The sequence below is a fragment of the Theobroma cacao genome, chromosome 1 (genome assembly GCF_000208745.1).
Source record: "Theobroma cacao cultivar B97-61/B2 chromosome 1, Criollo_cocoa_genome_V2, whole genome shotgun sequence".
Lineage (NCBI taxonomy): Eukaryota > Viridiplantae > Streptophyta > Magnoliopsida > Malvales > Malvaceae > Theobroma > Theobroma cacao.
In genome coordinates this window covers 32,921,120-32,948,241 of record NC_030850.1, presented here as the reverse complement: position 1 = coordinate 32,948,241, position 27,122 = coordinate 32,921,120, and the positions used below count along the sequence as shown (strand labels likewise).

The 27,122-nt window shown below is 35.6% G+C and overlaps 7 protein-coding genes across 10 annotated transcripts; 2 read left to right on the top strand and 5 right to left on the bottom strand.

Annotated features, from left to right (window-relative positions):
• On the top strand, positions 2,753-4,617 carry LOC18613862. Of its 2 annotated transcripts, none has more exons than XM_018114135.1 (2): positions 2,753-3,435; positions 3,585-3,916. In XM_018114135.1, exons 1-2 carry the CDS (start codon positions 2,978-2,980, stop codon positions 3,904-3,906), a joined length of 780 nt encoding a protein of 259 aa, XP_017969624.1. In that variant the 5' UTR covers positions 2,753-2,977; the 3' UTR covers positions 3,907-3,916. The 2 variants fall into 2 exon arrangements, with proteins under 2 accessions (XP_017969624.1, XP_017969623.1); XM_018114134.1 differs by adding an exon at positions 4,272-4,617 and having other exon boundaries at positions 2,756-4,114.
• On the bottom strand, positions 4,328-7,193 carry LOC18613861 (ribosome production factor 1). 2 transcript variants are annotated; one of them, XM_007051307.2, is made up of 11 exons: positions 6,877-7,193; positions 6,701-6,781; positions 6,503-6,598; positions 6,273-6,356; positions 6,081-6,150; positions 5,894-5,976; positions 5,650-5,729; positions 5,342-5,440; positions 5,142-5,250; positions 4,791-4,880; positions 4,328-4,673 (listed from the first exon to the last, which is right to left on the bottom strand). In XM_007051307.2, exons 1-11 carry the CDS (start codon positions 7,108-7,110, stop codon positions 4,635-4,637), a joined length of 1,065 nt encoding a protein of 354 aa, XP_007051369.2. In that variant the 5' UTR covers positions 7,111-7,193; the 3' UTR covers positions 4,328-4,634. The 2 variants fall into 2 exon arrangements, with proteins under 2 accessions (XP_007051369.2, XP_007051370.2); XM_007051308.2 differs by lacking the exon at positions 6,273-6,356 and having other exon boundaries at positions 6,877-7,192.
• On the bottom strand, positions 8,531-10,327 carry LOC18613860 (WAT1-related protein At3g30340). The gene is made up of 6 exons (XM_018120670.1): positions 10,105-10,327; positions 9,879-9,941; positions 9,673-9,789; positions 9,181-9,592; positions 8,930-9,081; positions 8,531-8,838 (listed from the first exon to the last, which is right to left on the bottom strand). The coding sequence occupies exons 1-6, from the start codon at positions 10,284-10,286 to the stop codon at positions 8,700-8,702; spliced, it is 1,065 nt and encodes a 354-aa protein (XP_017976159.1). The 5' UTR covers positions 10,287-10,327; the 3' UTR covers positions 8,531-8,699.
• LOC18613859 (pentatricopeptide repeat-containing protein At4g01570) lies at positions 12,381-15,158 on the top strand. Its single transcript, XM_007051305.2, has one exon. It carries the CDS (start codon positions 12,530-12,532, stop codon positions 14,951-14,953), a length of 2,424 nt encoding a protein of 807 aa, XP_007051367.2. The 5' UTR covers positions 12,381-12,529; the 3' UTR covers positions 14,954-15,158.
• Positions 15,233-16,077, bottom strand: LOC18613858. Its single transcript, XM_018114149.1, has one exon. It carries the CDS (start codon positions 15,787-15,789, stop codon positions 15,382-15,384), a length of 408 nt encoding a protein of 135 aa, XP_017969638.1. The 5' UTR covers positions 15,790-16,077; the 3' UTR covers positions 15,233-15,381.
• On the bottom strand, positions 18,182-20,740 carry LOC18613857 (probable inactive purple acid phosphatase 29). The gene is made up of 3 exons (XM_007051303.2): positions 20,174-20,740; positions 19,348-19,742; positions 18,182-19,193 (listed from the first exon to the last, which is right to left on the bottom strand). The coding sequence occupies exons 1-3, from the start codon at positions 20,526-20,528 to the stop codon at positions 18,729-18,731; spliced, it is 1,215 nt and encodes a 404-aa protein (XP_007051365.1). The 5' UTR covers positions 20,529-20,740; the 3' UTR covers positions 18,182-18,728.
• LOC18613856 (probable inactive purple acid phosphatase 29) lies at positions 21,760-24,790 on the bottom strand. 2 transcript variants are annotated; one of them, XM_007051302.2, is made up of 4 exons: positions 24,279-24,790; positions 23,452-23,846; positions 22,791-23,304; positions 21,760-22,094 (listed from the first exon to the last, which is right to left on the bottom strand). In XM_007051302.2, exons 1-3 carry the CDS (start codon positions 24,631-24,633, stop codon positions 22,834-22,836), a joined length of 1,221 nt encoding a protein of 406 aa, XP_007051364.2. In that variant the 5' UTR covers positions 24,634-24,790; the 3' UTR covers positions 21,760-22,094; positions 22,791-22,833. The 2 variants fall into 2 exon arrangements, with proteins under 2 accessions (XP_007051364.2, XP_007051363.2); XM_007051301.2 differs by having other exon boundaries at positions 21,767-22,094; positions 22,854-23,304.

The following is a 27,122-nucleotide window of genomic DNA, read 5'->3' as shown; positions in this document are numbered from 1 at the left end:
ATAAATTCGATCCACATCGAACACTTTTAAAGAAGAGACAAGTAAGATGATCAATAGTGAGACCACATCGATTAAATAAGGAATTTTCAAAAACTTATAAATATAGACGCTACATATCTTATTAGATATGATAATTTTAGACACAATATATTAACACAATATGAAAAGATACAGGATTCAATAAATTTGAGTTTATCCTTAATATTTTTTGTATCTAATTATATCTGACACATTTAAAATATGTAAATTTTTATATCTTAACATGTATGACACGAACAACACATTTAATTAATTGTGTTATCCTATTTAAACATGTTATCGTGTCCAAACATGTGTATACGTAATACGTTTATCAACTTATTAAAAATTAATAGGCAAAGACTATTTTAACTTTACTTAAATAATTTTGGTTTGTGTGTTTGAAATCGTTCATGGGTGATAATATAATTAATGATATGTATCTAATTATGAATGAAAATTATAGATGATTTTTTATATTATTAGTATTTTAAGATTGGATGTTAATGATGAATTTTATCATATTATATGATAATAAATTTTATGTATGTTATTTACGTTAAATTTTATTATATTTGATATTATTATTATTTTATTTTTATTATAATTATTTTTATAATTATTAATTTTAAATTTAAATAATAAAATTATATTTAATTATAAATATTTTTATTTAATCATGTTAAACGTGTTATTAAATTGTCGTGTCGTATATTGACACATTTAATAAACGTGTTATTGTATCGTGTTATGTTATATGATTATTAAATATATACGTATACATATTTCAGATTTAAAATAAAATATTATTCATATTTAATTTTAACGTGTTTTATATTTAATTGTATTTGACACATTTAAAATACAAGAACATAAATTATCAAGTTTATATCTTATCAAGTTAATATTTTTAAAAATAAATTAATAATTACATGAGGGATACATTTGTCTTCCTGAAAAACAATAAAACACCCATTGTCAAAGTTTGCTTTTCTTCTTTTCTCTCTTCATTGATTATATATTAATTACACCAATATCTAGAACGCTTTCCATATGTAGCACTTCATGATATTTTTTCTTTTATATTTGAAATAAAAGATTTAAATCATATTTTTTTCAAAAAAATATGATATATCAATTAATAAATCAAATATTCAAATATTACGATTTCATGATATTTAATGCATCTTTGACTTAAAAAAGCAAGATGAATCAACATATATAAAAGGCCGGAGCAGCTATAATTGTATACTCAGAGATTTAATGGGAGCTAGTTTGAGACCGACAGAAAGAGAAAAAGCCACTAGTCCACAACATTTGCTGAAGGTAATGAATGTATGAGAATATTAGTAGTATAGTAAAATAAGTAGATTCTCTCTAATAATAGTACTAATAACAACAAAACTGTTTTTATTTATCATAATATTGATATATATGAAGGATATAATTTTTAAAAAAAATTTAAATTATTCAAAAAAGTTTAAATAAATTTTAATTCTTATATTACATTCAATCGAAATTTTATATATTTTTATTTTAAATTAAATAAATTCTTGAACTTTTCTTTTGAATTTAATAAACTTTTATAATTAAGAATTAACTTAATCAAAAGACTACTTGTCATTTTATATCATATGATGTTAACGTAGCATATTAACAACTTTAATGAATGATGATGTGATATGATGACTAATAATGTAACATTTTTCAGTTTTTACATTAACGTTACTTTAGTATCACATGAGTGTAAAATGATAAATAGTATTTTAATTAATGATAATTAATCAATTATTAATTATAAAAGAACATATTTGATTCAAAATTAAAATATACAAACTTGATTAAATGTAATAAAATAATAAAGATTTATTTAAATTTTTTTTAATAATTCAAGATTTTTTCGAACATTATATCTATATTAAACTAAATTTGACTTTATAATTAGTTTTATAAAATTAATGTAACTTCTAATTTTATCATTTATATGAAACAAAAAATATATTGTGAATTTGGCTTAAAGTCTTGTTTAGCTTATGCATAAAATGAACCAAAATTTTGCACCCCTTGAATGAATTGTTGAACAAATATTTCCTATCACATGGAGTTGTGAAGTTAACAATTTAAAATGTGACATCTTATTTGAAATAAATGTTGTATGAAGATTCGTTGCACATAGTCCTTAAAATTCATAGTCACAAGAGCAAATACTGCCTGAATTTTGTGAGGTGACGACTTGGCAATTCGTGGCGAAAGTCATTGGGCTGTCGTGACGGGTGAGAAAGTTTCAAGTGCCCCATTTGTTACGTTTCACGAATATAATTTGGGAGGCTAGATTGTTAATCCGTCACCAAATCAGTAGCGATCACCCACCCAACAACATTTCTTCAGAACCAAGTTCCTTCCCTCCTCCGCTGAATACACCTCACCAACCGCCCAAAGGAGTGTTGTCTCCAACTCCCAAAGTCCCAACCCAGAATTAATATATATAAAATCTTTCCAAGACTGATATTCTTCCAAAACTACATCAATTACTGCTTCTTGTTTGGTATCCTGGAAAAGGGAAAGCACAAAATCTAACCTTTTGATTCATTTCAAGAATAAAGATCATGCACTTCCTAATGTTCAGGCCAAGTAGGAGGGGGTTTCTTCAGAAAAAGCAATCTAAGAAAACTTGAAAAACTTGACAAATAGAACCAATTTGAGGAAGCTGAACCTTTTATTTTTATTTATAATTAAGAATGTTTAACCAGTAATATTAAAGGTTATACTATATAGTTAAACCAGAGAAAGAAATAAAAGAATAGATGGAACTTCATCATCCATTCACCAACCTAAAAGCATATCTCAACAGACAGAAGGTCTATTTTCTTCATCGAAAGCCAGCAACTGTATTTTGCTTTTATTTAAAGTTATATAAAATAAAGGCCTGCAAGAGAAAAATGGAGCGCAGAACATCATAATGGGGAGCCAAATTCTGCACCCAAAAGTTGCACCAATTCAACCAGAATGGGACCTGGAAGACATCCGCATGGCATTCTTCAAATGCACCAGATGGCAAGTAGAGGAAACTCTGGATCCAATCAACTGCCCTTTCCATTACTTCTGCGACAGCATTTATCCAGGGAATTATCCACCGGCTGTGGATGTTCTAGTTCTTCTTCTTACAACTGCTTCATACCTGGCAACACTAGTCATCATGTTAATAGACATATCAAGAAGAGGGCGGCCTTGTCTCAGTCAATCCAAGAGATTCTTGCTGCCTTCGGGTCCGGTGTCACTCCCGCTAATCCTTTTAGCACTAGCCAATGGTCAAAGGATTAACATCCTATTTCCTCTCTCGTGCATTGCTCCAGCAATCCTTCAACTGATTCAAATTTCTGCCCTTGCCTTCGACATTGGAGCTGACAAGGACCCTAGGTACGCGTTCTTTGAAGCTTCCACAATTTCGGGGATTTTGCATGCCAGTGTATACCTGGATTCCATTATCCTTCCTTACTATACAGGTTTTGATGCTCTAGCATCGTCAACATTTTCTGGTGAGTGCCTCTCTTGCGTGTGTCGCAAAGAGGTTTTGGTTGCAGGAGGGAAGTTGATCACTTACCGGGGATGCTCGGTGACAACATTTTGTGTCATAGGAGCTCTGTGTTTAAGGATTATTTGCAGGCTGTGCGTAAAGAACAAAGGAAAATTCTTATCTATCAAGTCACTATTGGAGAGTTTAGCTTGGATCTTGATCACCAAGGATTGCATTTACCTGGTGGCAAACTCTCCGCCAGAACAATCAGTGCCACAAGCTGCTGCTTTTGGAGGCATGCTATTATTAATTTGCCTTCATGCACTCAAGAAGTTCTGCACACGGATTACGCAGGGGCACTGAGTTTGAAATGATTGTATGGTAGGGGCTACGTACGGGGCCGGACAAGGGTGCGAAAGATTTTATTATCATCAACCGTAGAAGTAGCCGCCTTTAGATGGTAAAGGTTCGTCGAAGACACTATCGACGTTGTACAGGAAGACCAAATGTACAGTTGAATTCACATCTTTGCCTCATTCTAGGACGAAATAGTTGACTGTTTGGCCCAGCAATCTCTCATGTGTAGGTTCTATTCCAAATGGTACAACGGTGCCACCCACTCTTCTTTTTTGGTTTTTTGCTTATATTCTTTTTTAAATCTAACGGGGAAATGAGGAAAATGTGGGAAAAGTTGTGCTGTATCTGCTATTGAATTCCATGCTTATTTTATTTTTTGTAGCTATATTGGCAGAAGACTTAACAGCGAGAACAGACACTAAAGAGTCCAAGACAAAATGGTGGAACCGCTTATCACAATTATAAATTTCAATGCAAAAACAATACAATTTCTTTCAGATCCGTTATATAATTGGGAAAAATTGATCATATAAGTATAACAATGCTCGAACCTGAGATGCCAGCACAAGGTGAAAATTTGAGCATCAACTTCATCTCTCATTGCAGTACCAACCCTCTTCAACAGAAAATCGTTGCATTCCGGGAGAGAAGCAAATGAAAGCATGAATCCCAGTTATAATACCAACCCTCTTCAACAGAAAATTGTTGCATTCCAGGTGCAAAGCAAATGAAAGCATGTACCAAGTTACAAGAAAAATCTCCTTCGGCTGGTGTCCATTTCAGGCTGACATTCAAAAATGGAAAAGAATAAATGTGAGTAATGAGACCGATAGAGATGGTTTGGTAGGAGAAAACACAAAGCAATCAATGTCCCATAGAAAATATGATGACAAGTAATTACCTTGTGAACCCACTCATATTCTCCACCTTTGGTATCAAATGTCCCATGCTGTAGACTTACCAACTTTAGCGTAAACCGAGGACCACACTCCTGCATGTTTTGACAAAACTTTTAACTATAAAATATATTCCTAACTTTATAAACAATCTAGTGCAAATGCCAGATTATCAACAGGCCAAAACCATGTGTGGCAGCAAAGTCATTTCTACAAAAGGAGATAACTCAAATGCTGGAGGATAATCCTCAGAAAAGGAAAAAGGGACTTCCAAACCCAGTTTCATAGAGCTAGCAAAATTATTTTCAAAATCTCTAAATACAATTGTATTAACAGAAACATGGAGGGAAACAGACCTGAAGACGAGCAACTACTTTTTCTTTAGCAATGCTCTCACCCTTCGCATCCTTTGCCTTTTTACCTTTTGAATCACTCTGTTTGCTCTCCTTGGTTTCAAATACGTACCTGATTGCATGAATAGACAATTTATCAGAAAGAAATTATACAATCATCAACTACTTAACTTGAAGTAGACTCAGAGGACAGGGAGGCAGACCTGTGATGTCGGAAGAATATAAAATCTCGTTGATTGTGAAACGTTACAACTCGTCGTCCTCGAAAATTAGGATCTTGGGGAAAAAGTGACTGAATTAGCCTAGACAGTACAGATCAACAAAACACAACTCTCAGACAGAAAAGCCAACAGAGGGAGATCATAAGATTGGAAAGCTAAAACACACATTTTTCACAGGAATATACTTGTAGTTCCAGTATAACCATCATGAAAATTAAAGGAGAATGTGCAATTTTTAGCAGAATTTAAACATCCAGTAGTAGACTATAAAATACAGAACAGTATGCAACCTCCCAATGCGATGGCCCAGGCGAGTTGTGAAGTTATTTAACACTAGCTCCGGCATGTGACTAGTAGGATTTCCGTGATTCTACAAGTACAAAAATAGAGGCAATTAATATGATTCTGGTAACAACTCCTTTTCCAGAAATCCAACAATTAGACATGAAATTCATGTCCAATTTTAATAGTAGAAAAGAAAACCAATATAGCATAAGGATAGCTCACATCAAGCAGAAAGAATCAGTCTTCTACCTTAATATCCTTCCGCAAAACCAGACTTGAAAGCTTGAAATGCGCTGTAGGTCCATCAGGCAAGCCAATGATTAGAAGAGCATCTACATGACAGCCACACCAACTAGTCAGCTTTAATTCTCATAAAGAAAACAAAGCTAGAGCACAATCCAAATAAGAGAACTGTATAGAAACTCTTATCACATACCTGGTTCTCTTCGATTGGTGTGAACTACTATAATTGACGTGAATTCTTTGTTATTTGCATATTCCACAATCTGCAGTAATATGAATACATTACTTCAAAAAGATACTTACTAAAATGCTACTAAGCACCAACCGCACATTTTCTTAGTATCTTGATAAAAGAATAATTCGAGAAAATTATCATGAGAAGCACCTTTTTCAAGTCATATGTTCCTCTCTTATTGTAATGAGCATTAGGGATCACCGAAAGCAATTCGGAGATAAAAGAAGGTCCCCTCTAAAGACATAGTAATCCATAGATAAAAGATTGCAGAATATTTAGTAAGACAGATAAAAACTGTTCTAAATGTAGGCAAAAAGGAATGAAAATGGTATATGCTATGCATAGTTTCATCAAATGAGAAGTGAGATAACAGAGCATACTGTAGAATTGAAACGGCAAGTGGTGATTAATATCTTTGGAGTGCGATCACGCTTTAGAATCGAACTGAATTCATCCGCATCATTACCAGCAAACAGCTGAAATAATAAAAAAGAAAAAGATTATAATTTTCAACTCAAAATTCAAATTTTTTGAAAAAAAAAACCCCGAATTTCCAAGAAATAAACCGATAAATTTACCTCTTCATCATCAGGCATGCAAACGGTCTCGTCAGCTTCCCTCGCATTTTCAATAGTCCGAGGGATTTGCTTCGGTGCAGGCTGCAAAAAAAAAAAAAAATTCAGCAATCGTTTGCTCCATTTAAAAATATAAAAAAATTAAAAAAAAAAAAGAAGAAAGGAAAATAGAGGACGACCTCTTCTCCGAGCTCGAGAGCGCGTTTTTCGGCCGCGTCACGAGCTTTAAGCTTCTTGCGTTTCTCGACCTTCTTTTGGTGCTTGAGTTTTGCGTGTACAGCCGACCTCTTCTCCTTGTTTTTGACGGAGGAAGGAAGTATCTCACTCTTCTGCTTCATCTTTTTATTATTGTTTTTGCTATCGTTATCTCCTTCCATCCCTTCGCTTTCGCCCTTCTTTCTTTTTCCGCCCATTTTTGGCTTCGTTGCCCCTCCGGTTGGTCGATGAACACTGATTCACGGAACAAAGGGAAGATAGGAGAGGGGGTGTCTAGGGTTTTTGGTTTTGAATGTTGATAGCTGTTCATGCCCAGTAATGGATGTTGGGCCCAGTTAGGCCTAGAATTTTGGGCTCCGAGGAGACTGAGCTTCTTTTCAGCCCAGCACCTATCAGTGGCTAAACTTTTTCGTTTTTAGTTTTTTTTTTTTTGGGTTCTTTTACTATGAGGGATATGTTAACAAGTATATTATATCTAATTTCCGGTGCATATAGTCCCGATTACATAAGATTTGGATATTTTATATCCGGTTTGGGGTAGATTTAGGTTAATTTTACTATTCATCTTAAATATAAATATTTAAGGGATAATGTTTAGGGTTGTAAGATATGTGCTCTAATAATTTATTTTAATTTAAATTGAATATTCATAAAATTTGAATACGTTATCAATTAATAGGTATAAGTTAAAGTCTCTTAAAAATAATAAATATCTTTTTCTCCTGGTAATATCCAAATTTCTCCTAGTAAAGTTAACTTGAAACAATAATACGAAAATAACAAATATATTTTTCATTAACTTTTATAGCACTGTTATTTTAAAGCTCTTTTTTTTTTCATATTATAATTCATGTTAGTAATGAAAATTGGTATGGGAAATAAATGGTGAAGATTCAATCTGTAATATGTAGAAAGGGTTGGTAATAAGGTGGTAAGAGGTGTTTTTAGGCATGAACCTTTAAATGATTAGTCAGGTGAGAAAGAACAAAAAGTTGGCTACTTTAGAAAACCTCCAAAGAGACAAAGAAAGATATGCATAGAAGAGGAATGAAAGAGTTAAGAAAAATTTGAATTATAACAGCTTGAAAACTTGAATTCGATGAGATGTGAGTTGGGAAAACATGGTGAAACCTCCAGTTGCCTTGCTTTACAACTTGACATGAAATTTAGGCTCGGTCACTTGCCAAGCTCGTAGGTTAGAGATACAAGTTATCATTTAAACCTAGCAGAAGAGGAATTCATTCACATGATCATCATATCCTGAATGCTGACCTTGTTGATCTATAGTAATTCATTGTTCTTGATGGAGTTGTGCTGGAAATAACAATACTAAATGGAAATGATCGGGAGATTCTTAGATGGTATACGAAGTCCTAAACTAATTTTTTGGGGTGACCGTCGGAGAAGATGCTTGATGGGTTTATTATGAAAGGCCTTGCCTCTTTCCTTGCTAGTCAGGCCACTTTAATTTCTTTTGCCATTCTGCTATTCCTGGAGTGTTATGGACATGCTTATCCTGATTGGATCCTTGTGGTCCATAGAAGTTCATGATGGCTAGTCCCATAATTAGCATTAGTATATAATATCCTTCTGCAATTGTCTGAACTCACATGGACATGTCAGGTAGAAATTTTGATTGCATTGAAACTTGGAAAGCAAGTAACGATTTCTATATAGGAAGCATAATTGCAGAAACATTTGTTTCGATAAGTAGTTCTTGGGAGGAGGATCGGGTCACAGGCAAACCCTTGCAGTACTAGTTGTATAAGTAGAAACTAGAGATTGGTTAGACTTGTGACCTTGCATTACGGTCCTCTTCTTGTTCTACTTGGGGCTGCTTCCGCTGATTTGTTTCTTCTGCCTCGGAGTTTCTGCCCCAGAGCAGGATATATAAACCAATTACAACTAGGATAGATCCAACGACGCTGTTCCTTGCCAATACATAAAGGATATTAGAAGTTAGAAGCAATATAAATATTTGCGAAGCAACAAGAAAGAAGGATTAAAGTAAGCTACCTTCCAAAGTAGATTTGTCCATGTAGAATGAAGAAATCAAACATAGCTACAAATATTTGAACGAGTGGAGTGAATGCAGATGTGAAGACAGGACCCTTTTGTTTGACACACCAGGACATTCCCACGTAACACAAGCCTGATGCCACCATTCCCTATTTCGGCAAGATTGAAACGATGGGATTTCCAGGTACTGTGTAACTTGATTTAATCTTGACAGAATAAAAATCAAACTTAGCAAAGAGAATACTTACAGCATAAGTCACTGTTATTAGTTCCAGTTTTCCTTTCAAAATCCATTTGCTAAAGTTCCTCTCTGCTACCAAACTTAAGATGGCTGACTGAATTGCACTGAAGAAAGACAAAAAAGCAGTGCTGGAATATTGGTATGGATATGTCTTGCCAATCCTGGCTTGCAGAAGGAACCATGATGACCAGAAGATGCAGCCTACAGTCAGAAGTATTGAACCGATAGCCCATCTCTCTTTCTTCTTAGTTGAAATCATCGTATTGGCATAGTTTATGATATGAGTTGTGGCTCGTGAATTTGATTTGACCAATGTTTTTCCTCTGTAAAGGGTCAGTACCATAGCTCCAGCAATGCAAACCAATGTACCAAAAACCTTTGCCCCCCCGGCCTTGTTTCTGATATCGACTTTCTCTAGACTGAAAATGTGTGATATCAAAGAGTTATGACTCTGATTAAACTCAAGCCAGAGGGATGCACTTGGTGTTTAAGCCTTTACCCAAATGGTAGTGCCAGCATAAACGTGACTGCAGGAACCATATTTATGAATGCGCATGAGAACGTTGCCGTAGTATATTCAAGTCCAAGAAGGAAAAAGTACTGAGAGAGTGTTGCCCTGGAGGACATTTTAAATGTTCTTAGTAAGTATAAAGCCAGGAGAATAACAACAGAAACCAAGCTAGTATTTAGGATTTTACAACTAACCCTATAAGAGCAGTGAGGAAAAGGTGGCATAGGATACGAGCTGTGAGCTTGGGTCTGCTTTTTCTACAAGGAAACCAATCAACTGTAGTAAGTGCGTGCCTTGTCAAAAGTGCTATATATTCAGAATTCTCCTATAATTCAAGCTGGTGAATGAATTAGCTGAGTGCTAGCAACAAGTAGGTGATAGAACTTCATGGAAATTAGGGGCATTTTAAGTAGTTTTTACCTTTCCCAAAAGTAGGCAATCGGTGCCAAGAAAACAGCAGAAATTGCCTGACGGTATATTAAGATGATAATATGGCTCACTCCTTCATCAAGAATTTTTTTGACAAGGAAATTTGTTACAGCCAGCGCAAAGTTGACAGCTACCATTGCAGCAACAGGTTTCCATTGTCCGCAGCACTGCATCTCAAGCAGTATGCCTGAAGCAACTAGAGAAACCAACTCTCTCTCTCTCTCTCTCTGTATGTTGTAAATTCTTGAGCTTCGAAACACAATTAAGACCTGCCAATTTGTCTGCTACTATAAATAGGGTCGGCTCCTCCAAATCCGGAATATGAATTTTTTAAACCTTTTCCATATTTTATTCTGTTTCTCCGCTTTCTGCTGTACCTTTTTGAACAGTAAGAGATCACAGAACCACTGGGGAAAGTTCGTGCATCATCATTATGAGTTCATAGATTCATCACGATCACTAATCACATCTTGTTTTACAAATTATGACCACAATTAGAGCATACTCGTCTTCGTGGCACAGCAATCTATATGCTTGTTAATTGTATCGTTCAGTAGTCATAAGCATCTGTGGAAGTGGTGTCGACAGACAAGACCGAGCATCCAGTTCTTCTGAGTGGCATCCCACTCCGAAGATAGATTGACTGGGTAATGACAAATGGGTTAGAGCTGAAGAACAATATGTCAAGTCTTAAAGAACAAAAAACTAATAATATTATATTGCAAATATCAAGTAATCGGATGCTTATTTATTCTGTTCTGCTACAAATATGATGAGAACCCTGTATAAAGATGCTGAAGGATGCTGTCTTAATGCTGTTATTGCCATTTGCCAATACATTATGGGAATAACCTTCTTTATGCCATTTTAAATATTTGTTTATTTGGGTTTGGGTCATTCTGGATAATTTCTGGTAATGGCCTCAAGCCATTCACCATTCCAGGATTATTCGTTTTGGTATGCTGCTGCAAAGGATGATAAACGTGCGGATTTCAGTGCCCATTGCTTGAAGTTCAACAGGAAATCTGTATGCTTTGTGAGCCACGTTTACTTTCTCTGAGCACCGCCGTAAACATGATGCTCTTCCCCATCCACTATTTTGGTCTTGGGAATAGTTTTCTTTTTCTTCTTTGTTTACTATATTTGGTGGAGAGATTTGAAACAATAATTGAATAAAGAAACACTTTAAAGGAAACTAATCCAAATAGAATGTTTTGGAACAAAAGGAAGTGGAATCCCAGCAACAGAAAAGCTAAGCATACTCCATCCACAGTCATGGCTATTTCTTCTTAATGACGAACGTCTTTAATATTTGCATTGCTTCACTAGATATAAGATCACTTTGGGCTTAAATTATTAATACAAGAAATTGATTTCAAAATATTAAGTTCTTTCATCTCATTCTAAGTCAACCCTTAATGAACAAATTAAACATTTGTAGATTCATTATTAGCTTGGCATCGCCTTATTTATGCTTCTATGCTACATTAGCATAGAACTACATCTAATCTAACCATTATGGATGGAGGGATTTTTTTTAAAGAATAAATTATCTTTATTTTCATTAATTTTGTTTATAATTATACATGCATCTATTAATATTCGAAATAAACAATTTGTCTCAAACATGTGAACGACATTAATGATAAATGTGAAATGTCTAAAATACCCATCACATAAAAAGAATAAAATTTTATCAAATATCTTCAAATCTCACAATTCAAGAATGTTAAGTAAACACAACAAGCTTTGAAATTCAAAACTTAAATCAAACATGAATTTATGGTTTATGAATCCATAAATAAATAGGAAAAATCAATTCAACGACTCAACTTTCATTTTCTCTTCCCACCTTTTGATCTCACTTTGAATCACCCATTAAAAATCAAATATAAATTTATAGTTTCTCTTCATAAGTCAATTCTGAGTTGGAGGGCTAAACTTAATAATAAATCTTGAATATTTCAATAATGATATGTAATTTTAAGAGAGTTTTAGTTTTTGATTTGTTTAGAGATAAAGGGAAAGCAAAATTATCTTAAAAATTCTACTACATTAAAGTAATAAAAACACTAATGGTTGACTCAAGACTTGTTAATGAAAATATTTTTCTAGAATGAAATATTTATTTGAATATTAATATTAATGGATGAGCTTGAAAATATGGGTAAAAATATTTTACCATTTTTTTGATTTAAAGAGAAATGAATAGCATTTCAAATTGAAGTCATTATCAACTGCAAGGTAGTACAAAGTGGTGCAAGCTACTAAAATATGGGCACCAACAAAAGAGCAAGACCGATCTCTCCGGGGAACCATGAACAAAACCTCGGCTCAGACATGTCTATGACTGCACGTATTTACTTGGGCTGATACAGCAATTTGACTCTCTCTCTCTCTCTCTCTCCGCAATGCCATGCGCCATGGAAGAACTGGCCTATCGTCAGTCTCCTCTCCTCTGCTCAAAAGCCCATCAATCCACTTGGGCAACATCCTCCTCATCGCCTCTCTCACCAAAACCCTCTCAGAATCCGGAACTAGAAACCTCGACCCCAACTCCATCCCCATATCCGAGCCTCTGGTCATCCAAATTCTCCGCAAACATTCCCTCGAGCCCTCAAAGAAGCTCGATTTCTTTAATTGGTGTCGCTCTGTTAAACCAAACTTTAAACACTCGGCCGTCACTTACTCGCACATTTTCCGGACCCTTTGTCGATCTGGGTTCGTTGAGGAGGTCCCTAATTTGCTGTTTGCAATGAAGGAAGATGGTGTTCTTGTTGATTCTGATACTTTTAAGTTCTTGCTCGATGCTTTTATTCGGTCCGGTAAGTTTGATTCTGCCCTTGAAATTCTTGATTTTATGGAAGAATTAGGTGCTGGCTTGAATCTTCGTGTCTATGATTCGGTTCTCGTGGCTTTAATTAGAAAAGACCAAGTGGGTTTAGCTTTATCTTTATTTTTTAAGCTTTTAGAAGCTTGTAATGGCAATGATGATGGGAATTCTGTTGATAGTTCACTTCCTGGTTCCATTGCAATTAATGAGTTGTTAGTTGCTCTTAGAAAAGCTCATATGAGAAGAGAATTCAAACAAGTTTTTGATATACTGAGGGAAAAAAGGGAGTTTGAATTTGATACATGTGGTTATAATATATGCATTCATTCTTTTGGGTGTTGGGGTGATTTGGGTGCTTCTTTGAAGCTCTTTAAAGAGATGAAGGAAAAGGAAAAAAGTTTTGGTTCCTTTGGTCCAGATTTGTGTACCTATAACAGTCTCATCGATGTGCTTTGCTTGGTTGGGAAGGTTAAAGATGCTTTAGTTGTGTGGGAGGAATTAAAAGTGTCTGGTCATGAGCCAGATGCGTTTACTTACAGAATTCTTATTCAAGGGTGCTCGAAATCGTACAGAATGGATGATGCAACGAAGATATTTAGTGAAATGCAGTATAATGGGTTTGCTCTGGATACAGTTGTGTATAATTCTCTTCTAAATGGATTGTTCAAGGCCAGGAAGGTGATGGAAGCATGTCAGTTTTTTGAGAAAATGGTTCAGGATGGTGTAAGGGCCTCGTGTTGGACTTACAATATTCTGATTGATGGGTTGTTTAGGAATGGCAGGGCTGAAGCTGCTTACACTCTGTTTTGTGATTTAAAGAAGAAAGGGCAGTTTGTGGATGGTATTACTTACAGCATTGTTGTGTTGCAACTTTGTAGAGAAGGTCAGCTTGAGGGAGCACTACGGTTGGTGGAAGAGATGGAAGCCAGAGGTTTTATTGTTGATTTAGTTACTATAACATCACTCTTGATAGGATTTCATAAACAAGGTAGGTGGGATTGGACAGAGAGGCTAATGAAGCATATTCGTGATGGTAATCTAGTGCCAAATGTTCTCAAGTGGAAAGCCAATATGGAGGCTTCAATGAAAAATCCACCTAAAAACAGAAAGGATTATACTCCTCTATTCCCGTCCAAAGGAGATTTTAGGGAGATCATGAATTTACTTGGTTCTGTTGGCCAAGCAATGGGCACTAACCTTGATTCAGAAGATTGTGACGAAAAGGATCAGGAGAAGCCATCCATTGACACTGATCAGTGGTCATCATCCCCATATATGGATCAATTAGCCAATCAAGGAAAGTCAACTGAACGTTCTTCTCAGTTGTTTTCACTGATTAGGGGCCAAAGAGTTCAAGAGAAGGGGATAGGTTCTTTTGATGTTGATATGGTGAATACTTTCTTATCCATCTTTTTAGCCAAGGGAAAACTGAGCTTAGCCTGCAAGTTGTTTGAAGTATTCACTGATATGGGCGTTGATCCTGTTAGTTACACATACAATTCTATCATGAGCTCGTTTGTCAAGAAGGGCTATTTCAATGAGGCATGGGGTGTCCTGAATGAAATGGATGAGAAGGTCTGCCCTGCAGACATAGCAACCTATAATCTGATAATTCAAGGCCTGGGGAAGATGGGAAGAGCAGATATTGCAAGCTCAGTTCTGGATAAATTAATGAAGCAGGGCGGTTATCTTGATGTAGTTATGTATAACACCCTGATCAATGCACTGGGAAAGGCTGGACGCGTTGATGAAGCAAGCAAACTTTTTGAACAGATGAGGACTAGTGGGATAAACCCTGATGTTATCACATACAACACACTTATCGAAGTTCATACCAAGGCAGGTCAATTACAGGATGCATACAAATTTCTAAAAATGATGCTGGATGCAGGCTGTTCTCCGAACCATGTTACAGATACCATCTTGGATAATCTCGGAAAGGAAATCGAGAAAATGAGGCTGCAAAAGGCATCAATGGTGCGCACTGATAACGGGGATGAAACTTGAAGAAGAGTCTTTGAATGGAAATCAAGAAACAATCAACAACCACTGAATCGGTGGCCACAAGCAGTCACCATGGAGCTGGGCTGTTATCAGAACTGGTAGATATCCAATTCACCAGAATTCCCTTAGTAATTTATCAGAATTTAGATTCATATTAGTAGCATTGCACTAATCCAAATGCAGAATTTATTTTTTATTAGATGAATTACAATCCCGAATTTGGATTTTTTTTTTTTTGTCTCTTATGAAGTTTTCCATATGAATCATATTCAAAACCAAACAGGCAAGACAACGAAATTTATTAGGGAAAAAAAGGAATCAAATAGGTATATTAATCCAAAGAATTACATTTACAATACGTATAGAAATAGTAGATAAAAAAAATGCAGATCCCATCGGAGAAAAACACAAAATCTCTCTGCTTTCAACAATCAGAAAAGACCACACAATACAGAAAATCCGAGCAAGATGAGCCAAACAATATGAACCAAAAGAAGTGCTTGACCAGGAAACGAAGCACTACCTCCGTTCCCAACATCACAAAACCCTAATTTGGCCACGCGGGTACCAGCACATAATGCATCGGCGCAACCGCACCAGTACGTGACGCCATCAACGCCGCAAACGGGCTCCGTTCGGAAGCAGTTGACCGGGCACGATGCCGGCTTCGCGAATCGTGCGCAGACGCCTTCGTTCTCATGGGCGCTGGTAAATCCATCAGAAGGTAACCGGATAGATCCCGAATTATCTTGCAGCGATTGCGCGATCGGGGCAGAGAAACAGAAGAGTAGGAGGACGAACGTTAAGATGTGGAGCGCAGTTGCCGTGAAGCACGGCATTTGGGCTGCAATTGAAAGGATTGTCTGCAACAGATTTTCGAACCCGAACCCTAACCCCCAATTTGGGTAAAAATTATAATAATATGGATGAAATGGAAAAGGTCCGAGACTCCAGTAGTTTCCACACCTGGCAAATACCGTTCACCAAAGGGTTGAGACGCAGTCTTCTCCAAGACTCCAGTATTTTCCACACGGGGCAAGTACCGTTCACCTAATCCTAACGGCCACCTGACTCTTTCCTATTTCTCTTTTTTTTCCCTTCACTTTTTTCTTGTTAAAATCGTTGTATTACTTTCATTTGTTTTCCCAAATTTAATTTTCATTTTTCAAGTTCAAGCTTCTCGAAGCCCAAACCCATTATAACTGGGCTCAAATCTAGGTTTACTTATTTAGATAAAGCATATTTATGTAAGGGAAAACTAATTAATTGAAATTAATATTTATTGTATCCACAGTTTAATCGATAATTTTTATGAAATATCAATGAAATTCAGTATTGAAATTATTTGATCATTTAACAATCTCTATCGATCTAATAAATTTTTTTAAGTTTTACTTTGATCCTTGGTAATAGAATATTTTACAAAAGTAACTTTTACTTTAATTAAGATTTAAAAAAAAAGCAGGAATTTTATCACTGAAAGGTCTTTACAAAGAGCAAAGTCCTAGACTTGAAAAAAAAACACAACATCCCATAAGAGGGACCCGATGAACAACAGAGACAAAAGTCACACCATATTCCTAGCCTTCTACTTACAAGAATCACATCCCATTACAACCTTGTCACTGACAACAAGAAAACTTATAAGCATGCACAAACATAGCTCGCATAGGTTGATGAGCTATGAGATTTTAAGTAAAATGTTGACATAATGTTCAAATAAATTTTTAAATTATTTAAGAAAATTTAAATAAATTATTATTTTTTATTATATTCAATTAATTTTTTGTATTTTTATTTGATGTTAAATAAGCTTTTATAACTAATGATTAAGTAATTGTCATTAATCAAAATTACAATTTGTTATTTTATTATGTCAAATTAACATATCACGTCATCATCAATTATAATATATCAACATATCACATCATTATTAATTATAATATATTAACATTTTACGTCAGCGTCACATGATATAAATAATTATATCATTTAATAAATAATTATTTTTATTATAATTATTTTTATTATTATTCATTTATAAATTAAAATTTATAAATCGCTAAATACTTTTAGCTCAATAATAAAAATTAAAATATTTTATTTTCACAAAAATTAAATTTATTTTAATTTAATTGGCTTGTTATATTAAATCTTACACATTTATCTCAATATTTTAACGTTCTTAAATAAAAATATTAACCATTGAGAAATTTTTAAATAAATATTATAATAAAAATTTAGCATGATAAATAATGATTTTAACTATAAATATTTTTATATTTATTATTATTCATTTATAAATTAAAATTTATAAATTCTTAAATATTTTTAACTCGATAATAAAAATTTCAAAGTTTAATTTTCTAAAAATTATATTTATTTTAACTTAATCGACTTGTTACGTTAAATCTCACATATTTACGTTAATATTTTAATAATATTTATTTCACCTTTATAATTTTTTATGTTAATTCTTATAACTTTACATCAAGATTTTTTAACTACTAATTTTCACTATAATTATTTTTATCCTTACTATTATTCATTATATATTAAAATTTATATACCGTTAAATACTTTAAACTCGAGAATAAAATTTTAAATGTTTAATTTTTCAAAAAATTATGTTTATTTGATTTGTTCCGTTAAACCTTACGCATTTATATCAATATTTTAACAATATTTCTTTCATTAATTCTTATTGCTTTATGTCAAAATTTTTCAACTACTAATTTTCATTATAATTATTTTGATCCTTACCATTATTCATTCATTAATTAAAATTTATAAACCGTAAAATACTTTAAACTTAAAAATAAAAATTTAAATGTTTAATTTTTTAAAAAATTATATTTATTTAACATAAATAATTTATTATGTTAAATCTCACATATTTACGTCAATATTTTGACAATTCTTGTTCTACGTTTATAATTTTTTATGTTAATTATTACTGTTTTACGTTCAACTACTAATTTTCATTATATTTTGTGATTTGCAGCAAACAGGAGTTTAACTGGCTATTATGAAACCATTTATGCTGTACAAAAAAAGAAAAATGAAAAGCTTCAGCCCTAGCGGTCTGTGTCATGATTTAGAGCAGAAATTGAAGCGTTGTTAATTTGCCATGCGTGTGAGATTGGTTTAACATACATAAATATCACATGCACCCAATGACAGAAAAAATATGTAAGAGACACAGAGAGAGAGAAGGAGCCAAAGCAGACATTAAAATCAAGATGCTGGAAGCTTCAATTCCCCACAAATTCATCTTATGCACCTAACATCATGTGAATTTATTCCATAAGCACAAACAAATTCGAGTTCAAAACAATATGCATGAGTCATTTCACCACCAATGCTGCTTAGGATATAAATGGAGTTCTTGTTTCACATGACATCTAGAAAATGTAAAGTCTATGACAAACCCCAAACATATGAAGAGCTACCCTGAACTTTTGCCGATCTGGTCAATATTCAAGGATAATATAGGATACATTATCTTAAAGAAAACCGTCAAGATTCAATAGCCATGCGGTTCGTCAAATGTTTAAAACTTATTTTAAGGGGGAAAGGAAACTTTTCCCTCTGGGCACACAGGGGAAGCGGCAACAGCAAGAAGCAAAGTTTGGATCGAAGTCATGTTAGTTGGGTAATGTCTAGATGCAGAGTCATAAAAAATTTCAAACCCTCCATGTAGATGGTCCTAAATAGCTAGCTGCCTACCTTTATAGGTAGGACAAGATCAATCCATTGTGGGAAATAGTGACCGAAGTTACTTGTTTTTACCAGCAGAATTCTTGCTCCAGAGGACCTGACCGTCAATGGCAGTGAGATGTTGATCATCAAGGCGCTTCCATGTCTTGATTGACTTGACAGTCCCCCAACCTCCCTTCTCTGTCTTCTCTAGAGATGCTACCACCACCCTAGCTCTCCTGGACCATCCAGCTTTTCCATAGGCATGGTATCCAAAACCCCCAGCATAACATAGTTGAATACCAGTCAATTGACCACAGAAGTCGTTGAGGTGATCATGACCTGTAAAAACCGCCTTCACATCCCCTGCTTCTAACATGGTTGTGAAGAAGCCCGAGTTCACAGAAGCCGAACTAATACCGTCTTGTCTCTCCCCAGTGAAGTTAGATGAGTCAAAACTAGCAAATTCAGGCAGCGGGATGTGAAAATACGCGAGTGCAGGTGCAGATGATTTCTGAACATTTGGTGGGCTCATGTAGGCTCTCTGCAATATAAAGAAAATGATTTATTTGATACAAAGAAGGCATCCAATCATAAGGCCACAGGTCAATAGAGAAACTTCAGACAGGCATGCCAACTATTTAGCAAAAGAAATGAACTTCAAATGTTGTCCAATCAGAGTCCAATGAGGTTCATACCTGAAGCTTTGCAGAAGTGTGTTGAAACCACAGCTGCTGAGATTGTTTAATCCAACCATAGCCTGGGATGCCTGGAACTGTGGAGTAATCTCCACTGTCAAGGAAGTAGAGATTGAGAACTGAATTGTTTGCAAAACCAGACCCCTCAACTCCACCAACCTCCAGGTTATAGTTGCCAAAACCATCAATAATATGTGCTTCAGAAGGATTGAATTGAGACATAGTATGCTTCAATCCAACTATGTGTTTCATAACCTCTTCCCTTGATAAGGTGCCTTCCCCATCATGGTTCCCCAAAACAGCAGCCCATGGAATTCTGGCAGCAATTGCAGGGGCAAATGCTGCATTCAAAGATTTTGCTGAATCCATGGCATCAAATCCAACGATGTTATCACCTAACAAATAAAAAAAAAAAAAACACTTGCATAGGTGAATAAGGATATCTCAATGGGCATACTTGGAAAAGATTGTATCACTTTGAGAAAAAGCGAGTAGTACCAATCAAAGCTAACCTGAATACTTATGCTACGCTATTAAAAGATAGCAAAGAATAACTATGATATTAAACAATCAGAACTCAGGGTTTTGGACAATGCCCTTCTAAAAAATCATTACAGTCACCAACTTCACACTCCTCAAAATTTTCTTTACCAGAAAAACAAAAGCAGGAGGATTATTAGATGCAAACAAGGGAGCTTTCTCTACCTATAATACTAATTACAAGAGATGAAGATTACATTTTCACATTTTCGTCTCATAAAGTACAAATTTTTGTACTAATAAACTAACTTTCTTCAAATAATACGAAAAGGGTCTACAAGATTACCAGTGAAAACGATAAAATTGGGTTTCTCAGCTTGGATCATGCGCTGGATAAAAGCGCTGGTGTTGAGGTCGGAGCAACCATGAACCTGACTAGGCAACACATCCAAACACGGCGTTGTTTTACCATCTGCATAGTGCATGTCCGCCACTTGTAGTATCTTAAACTCCCCATTCCGACCAAACCTCAGCTTCTGCGGTAGCTGTTGCTGCGGAGGTTGTCGCCTGGCAGCAGCCGAGACGTTAATGGGTACAAAACACAGCAGAATCACAGCCAAAGCAACAACAAAACCGTGGAAAGGAAGTGTAACGCAACGCTTCTTTTTGTTGATGCTAACAATTGAGGAAGCTTGTGCCATTGTTTTCTTTTCTCTTTTTCTTCCCCTTTCCTGGGTTTACAGTTTTTGAGATGGTTCTCTTTTCGTTGGGTTTTAAGTCTACTAGAATATTACCCGTGTGCAACACACGGACGTCTTTGCACCCCTTCTCTTTGCTTCAACATCTTTTCTCTTTCTCTATTTGCCCTTCACGCGGTTAACTTTGACCCCTTTACACCCATCTCTTTCTCTCTCTTTGCTTCAACATCTTTTTCCTTTCACTCTCTCTGCCCTCCACGTGGTTAACTCTGAAAGCCCCATTGAAGCTTCTATGTTATAGACTAGGCAACGGCAATACTAAGACTGGTTGACCTTACTGCACCTGTCGACACTCAAACGTAAGAAGAACCAAGACGAGAGGATCAGAGTCACGCGAGCCCCTTATCTTTGCAGTCACTTAAATTTAAATTTCTTTCTTTTTCATAGTCGGAAACGAGGATATTCCAAGCGTGGAAGTATTTGGCAGATACCCCAAAAAACGATGGGTATCTACTATTTAAAGACAGTTCACCGTATTTTTCAATCTTTTTCAGAGCATTTCAATTACTAATTTAGATATCCAAACTATCAAAAACACTTCTTACTTCTTCTTTATCAATTTATTTTGAAGTTAGACTTGTACAGGTGCCATTTTCTTTAATAAAATAAATAAATAAAGTAGCCCGAAAACTCATCTTGTATTCTCTTTTATAAACACTATGAAAGGAGAAAAGGGAGACGAAATGAAACTCGGCATGTGGGGTGGGCTTAACGGTGCTACGATACAATGAATGCAGGGGTAATTTTGCTCCAACCACCTACGGGCACACTCATTGTAATCAATTCAACACTTGTGCCTTTTAGTGCAGTTGTATCTCAATCAAATCATTAAAAGAGGAGTCCAAGTTTTAGTTTCTACTATAATTTTCAGTATTTTCTTACCTTCTCGAGAAAATATCAGTGTAATCGGTTTATGTACAACAGAACGACCAAATGAGCATCAGTCCATGTATTCCTGCTGTTGGTTAATGAAAGTATTATTATTATCTTCTTCTTCTTTTTTGTATAAATATCTGCATCACTGCCTGAATAGATTGAGTTACCTTCCTTCCCATTAAAGGACCATACCAAACGTCCTCCCTGGGCTGGTGGGCTGGTAATGCCATTCCCTTGGAAAAGTCATCTTCCCCATTTAATTCCCAGAAAGAACTTAATTTTTTCAATACGGATGGGGACCCAAAGAATTGAAAGTATTTTATCAAAATAACAACAATTGATATTTCATTCTACCTTTCTCTCATCAGCTATTATGAAACCATTTATGTTGTATCAAAAAGAAAAAAAACCTTCAGCAATGGTACGAACACAGGTATACGGTTACATTTCCATAGAATTATTAGACACCAGCAGTTGACGGCACAGCCTTCAAAGTCTTGTACCATCTCCACGAGCTACATCCTTACTGTCCAGTTGTTGCTTACCGATTGAGATTAAAGTAATAATAATACTTCTCAGCTGTCCATTGCTAAAGTCAAGCACGGCCAAGAATATGTTTCTTTCTACGAGTACCTGTCCAATGCCAAACCAAATATGAGTAAACCCCGCAACCTTGTCTTGATAGTTGGCGGTCTGTGTCATGTGTTAGAGCAGAATTGAAGCATTGTGAATTTGTGATGCACGTGAGATTGGTTTAACATAGATATCAGATGCACCCAATGACAGAAAAAATAAGTCTTGAGACAGAGAGAGACAGAAGGAGCTAAAGCACAAATTGGAATCAAGATGCTGGATGCTTCAACTCCCTACAAATTCGTCTAATGCACCTAACATCATGTGAATTTATTCCATAAGCACAAACAAATTTGATTTCCAAACAATGTGCATGAGTCATTTCGCCACCACTGCTGCTTAGGATATAAATGGAGCTCATGTTTCACATGACATCTACAACATGCAAGTCTATGACATATCCCAACATTTGATAAACTACCCTGAACTTTTGCCGATATGGTCAATATTCAAGAATAATATAGGATACATTATCTTAAAGAAAACCGTCAAGATTAAATAGCATGCGATTCATCAAATATTTAGAACTAATTTTAAGGAAAAAAATAAATTAACTTTTCCCTTTGAGCACGCAGGGGAAAAAGGAACAGCTACCAAGCAAGTTCGGATCAAAGTCCTGTTAGTTGGCTAATGTCTAGATACAGAGTCATAAAAATTTCAAACCCTCCATGTAGATGGTCCTAAATGGCTGCCTACCTTTATACTTAGGGCAAGATTAATCCACTGTGGGAAATAGTGATCAAAGTAACTTGTTTTTACCAGCAGAATTCTTGCTCCAGAGGACCTGACCATCAATGGCAGTAAGATGTTGATCATCAAGGCGCTTCCATGTCTTGATTGACTTGACAGCACCCCAACCTCCTTTCTCTGTCTTCTCTAGAGATGCTACCACCACCCTAGCTCTCCTGGACCATCCAGCTTTTCCATAGGCATGGTATCCAAAACCCCCAGCATAACATAGTTGAATACCCGTCAATTGACCACAGAAGTCGTTGAGGTGATCATGACCTGTAAAAACAGCCTTCACGTCCCCTGCTTCTACCATGGTTGTGAAGAAGCCCGAGTTCACAGAAGCAGAACTAATACCTTCCTGTCTCACCCCAGTGAAGTTAGAAGAGTCAAAACTAGCAAATTCAGGCAGCGGGATGTGAAAATACACAAGTCCAGGTGCAGATGATTTCTGAACATTAGGTGGGCTCATGTAGGCTCTCTGCAATACAAAGAAGACATCCAATTAGTCGAATGAGAAAGACAAAAGGCCACAGGTCAATAGAGCAACTTCAGACAGGCACGCCTAGTATTTAGCAAAGAAATGAAATTAAAATGTTGTCCAAGCAGAGTCCAATGAGGTTTATACCCGAAGATTTGCAGAAGTGCGTTGAAACCACATCTGCTGAGAGGTTTTAATCCAACCATAGCCAGGGATGGCTGGAACTGTGGAGTAATCTCCACTGTCAAGAAAGTAGAGATTGAGAACTGATTTGTTTGCAAAACCTGACCCCTCAACTCCACCAACCTCCAGGTTATAGTTGCCAAAACCATCAATTATATGTGCTTCAGAAGGATTGAATTGAGACATAGTATGCTTCAATCCAACTATGTGTTTCATGACCCCTTCCCTTGATAAGGTGCCTTCCTGGTCATGGTTCCCCAAAACAGCAGCCCATGGAATTCCTGCAGCAATTGCAGGGGCAAATGCTGCATTCAAAGATTTTGCTGAATCCGTGGCATCAAATGCAAAGATGTTATCACCTAATAAACAGACAAAACACTTGCATCGGTGAACTAGGATTTCTCAATAGGCGTACTTAGAAAAGATTGCTATCACTGCAAATTCATAGCGAATAGTACCAATCAAAGCTAACCTGAATAATTATGCTATGGTATTAAAAGATAGCAAAGAAAAACTATGACGTTAAACAATCAGAACTCAGAGTTTTGGTCAACGCCCTTTTAAAAATTCATTAAAGTCACCAACTTCCCACTCCCTCAAAAAAATTTTTACGATAAAATAAAAGCAGGAGGATTATTAGATGGATAAAAAGGGAGCTTTCTATACCAATAATACTAACTAATTACAAGTGTTGAAGATTACATTTTCACATTTGCATCTCATAAAGTAAAAATTTTTCTACAAACAAACTTACTTTCTTCAGATAATACGAAAAGGGTCTATTAGATTACCAGTGAAAACGATAAAATTGGGTTTCTCAGCTTGGATCATTCGCTGGATAAAAGCGCTGGTGTTAAGGTCAGAGCAACCATGAAACTGGTGAGGCAACACATCCAAGCACGGCGTTGTTTTCCCATCTGCATAGTGCATGTCCGCCACTTGTAGTATCTTAAACTCCCCATTCCGACCAAACCTCAGCTTCTGCGGTAGCTGTTGCTGTGGAGGTTGTCGCCTGGCAGCAGCCGATACGTTAATGGGTACAAAACAGAGCAGAATCACAGCCAAAGTAACAACAAACCCATGAAAAGGAAGTGAAACGAAACGTTTCCTTCTGTTGATGCTAACAACTGAAGAAGCTTGTGCCATTGTTTTTCTTTTTCTTTTTCTGGGTTTACAGTTTTTGAGAGTGTTCTCCTTTCGATGGGTTTTAAGTCGATGAGAGTCTAGACTCAAACTTGATAAAAAAACAAACGAGAGGATCACAGTCACGCGAGCCTTTATCTTTGCAGTCAACGTAACTTTAAATTTCTTGCTTTCTCATAGCGGGCAACGAGTATATTCCAAGCGTGCAAGTCTTTGGCTGATACCCCAGAAAACGATGGGTTTTTATTATTTAAAGCCAGCTCACACTTCACGGTATTTTTCAATTTCTTTCAGAGCACTTATTATATTTGAATTATATAACATTTATCCATTTTACTTAAGCTTTTTAGACTGTAAATAACTAATTTAGATTTCCAAACTATCAAAAACAGTTCTTACATCTTTTAGTTAATCAATTTATTGTTAAGTTACACTTGTACAAGTATCATTTTCTTTGATGAAAAAGTTAATAAAAGTAGCCCAAATACTCATCTTCCTTCCTCTATTATAAGCACTATGAAAGGGAGATGAAACTCAGCATGTGGCGTGAGCTTCAGGAAATGGTACTACTACACAATGAATGCAGGAGTAATTTTTTTCCTACCATCTACGGCCACACTCATTGCAATTAATTCAACACTTCTGTCAGCAGCTTTTGTAATGGACTAGTATATGTTAATTTCTAATATAATTTTCACTATTTTCTTATTTATTTTTAGGTGTAAAAACGAGACAATTCAACAATGAAACATGCAGTGATTGGTTTAACCTTGAGTTTGAATCGTTCTTGAGTTTTCAATTTCTGTTTGTTGCACCATGTATAAGTTAATAACTTCTGGGTTCTAATAAACATTTAGTAGGTTTAATGTAGTGCTTATTTTACATTAATGGTGTAAAAATTACTCTATAAGCATACATAGTAAAAATAAACTTGGCTTTATATTAATGTAATTGAGACATTTGTCAAATCATCTGAGCTGGCTGAAGATGACAAACATTTGCTAAAGTAATCAAGATTACTTTTCCAAGAAAATATAAGTGTAGTCGGTCTATGAAGAACAGAACGACCAGATGAGTACGAGTCTCAGTTCATGTCTTCCTCAGTTGATTGATCATAGTAACATATTTTTTTCTGTACAAATATCTGCATCACTGCCTGAATAGATTTAGTTATTCCCAACAAACTTAAAATATTGAAACCCCCGATTGATTTGAGATTTCCATTTGGTTAGATTAAACCACATGTTTGCTCAATCTCCAACTCGTGAACGCCTCAGTTGCTGAACTTAAAAGCCCAGAATCTGCAGAGAAAGACGATCTCCTTGTTGATAGTTGTCAGAATCTGGACATACGTTGCACGTGCGGCTGCTGCACTGGGGGAGTTGATTACATATAATAGTGTAGTATTTAGCTAGCTTGTATGTATGTTAATGCTAGCTAAGCTAACATGAAATTTCTGGCAGTGGCAGTCCACCATTTGATAGTTAAATTAATGGACACGGGTTTATAAATTAATTCGCTGTTGATTTGTTCTGCAACTGTTTACGCCACGAAGTTTGCACTGTGTTTAACATATGAGAAGAATACGAGCTCTAAAGTCACTGCATGCGTCATTTTCCTTCTTTGTTAATCTATTTAACAGTAAATAAGATCTTAACAAATTCTTTCCTCTCTTGTCTACATCTTTAAATCTATTTTGGGACTATTTTTTCGTCTTTTATCTTTGAATCGTGCATCACTTGTCAGTGATTAAACATTCTCGTTTTTAGGAACCCTCACCGTCCGAGTTGGGCCTGGATATACACCTGATGAGATTAGCTTGATTCCCTAGCGAAGTACAGTGATCAGATCTATAATTAAGCAAGCCGCCAACCAGGCAAACCATAACCTATTACAAGACAGGGATTAGTCATTCACGAGAGTGTGAACCCCGTGAATGTAAATATTTTGAGATCATAACTCTTTCGAAGTCATGATCCGCCTGGATTCCATCAGAGTATACGACCTGGGTTCCAGGGCACCAAAAAATGCTTAAGAAGAATATTTCCATCCATTGAATTCCTTGCCAGTTGGCCAATTCGCATCTTAATAGATTTCAACCCCCATCCATCACATACATTGATGGCATTTTTATTTTTTTCCATAGCCTAAATTCCTATTTTCAAGAGCAAGAACAATATGAAAAGAGAAAGAGATATCACCCTTATGACAGTTGGAATCACTGGTGCAAGCTGATAACAGGGGTACAAAGCTAGCAATTCAAGGGAAAGATCCAATGGGAAGCAAATCAGCTCCACAACAATAGCTGAAAAGGTTTAGGCTTTGAGCAGAATAGCAAAGGAAAGCTAACCTCATGTAATCATTAATAAGTCACCTATGTTTGGGTCATTGCAGAACCATGCCAAACAAAATGTGATTCACTAAGCTATAAGCCTACATGAAGTCCTTGAACATCGTTCCTCAAGGTGGGGAGTGTCCAGTTGATCAGAGTC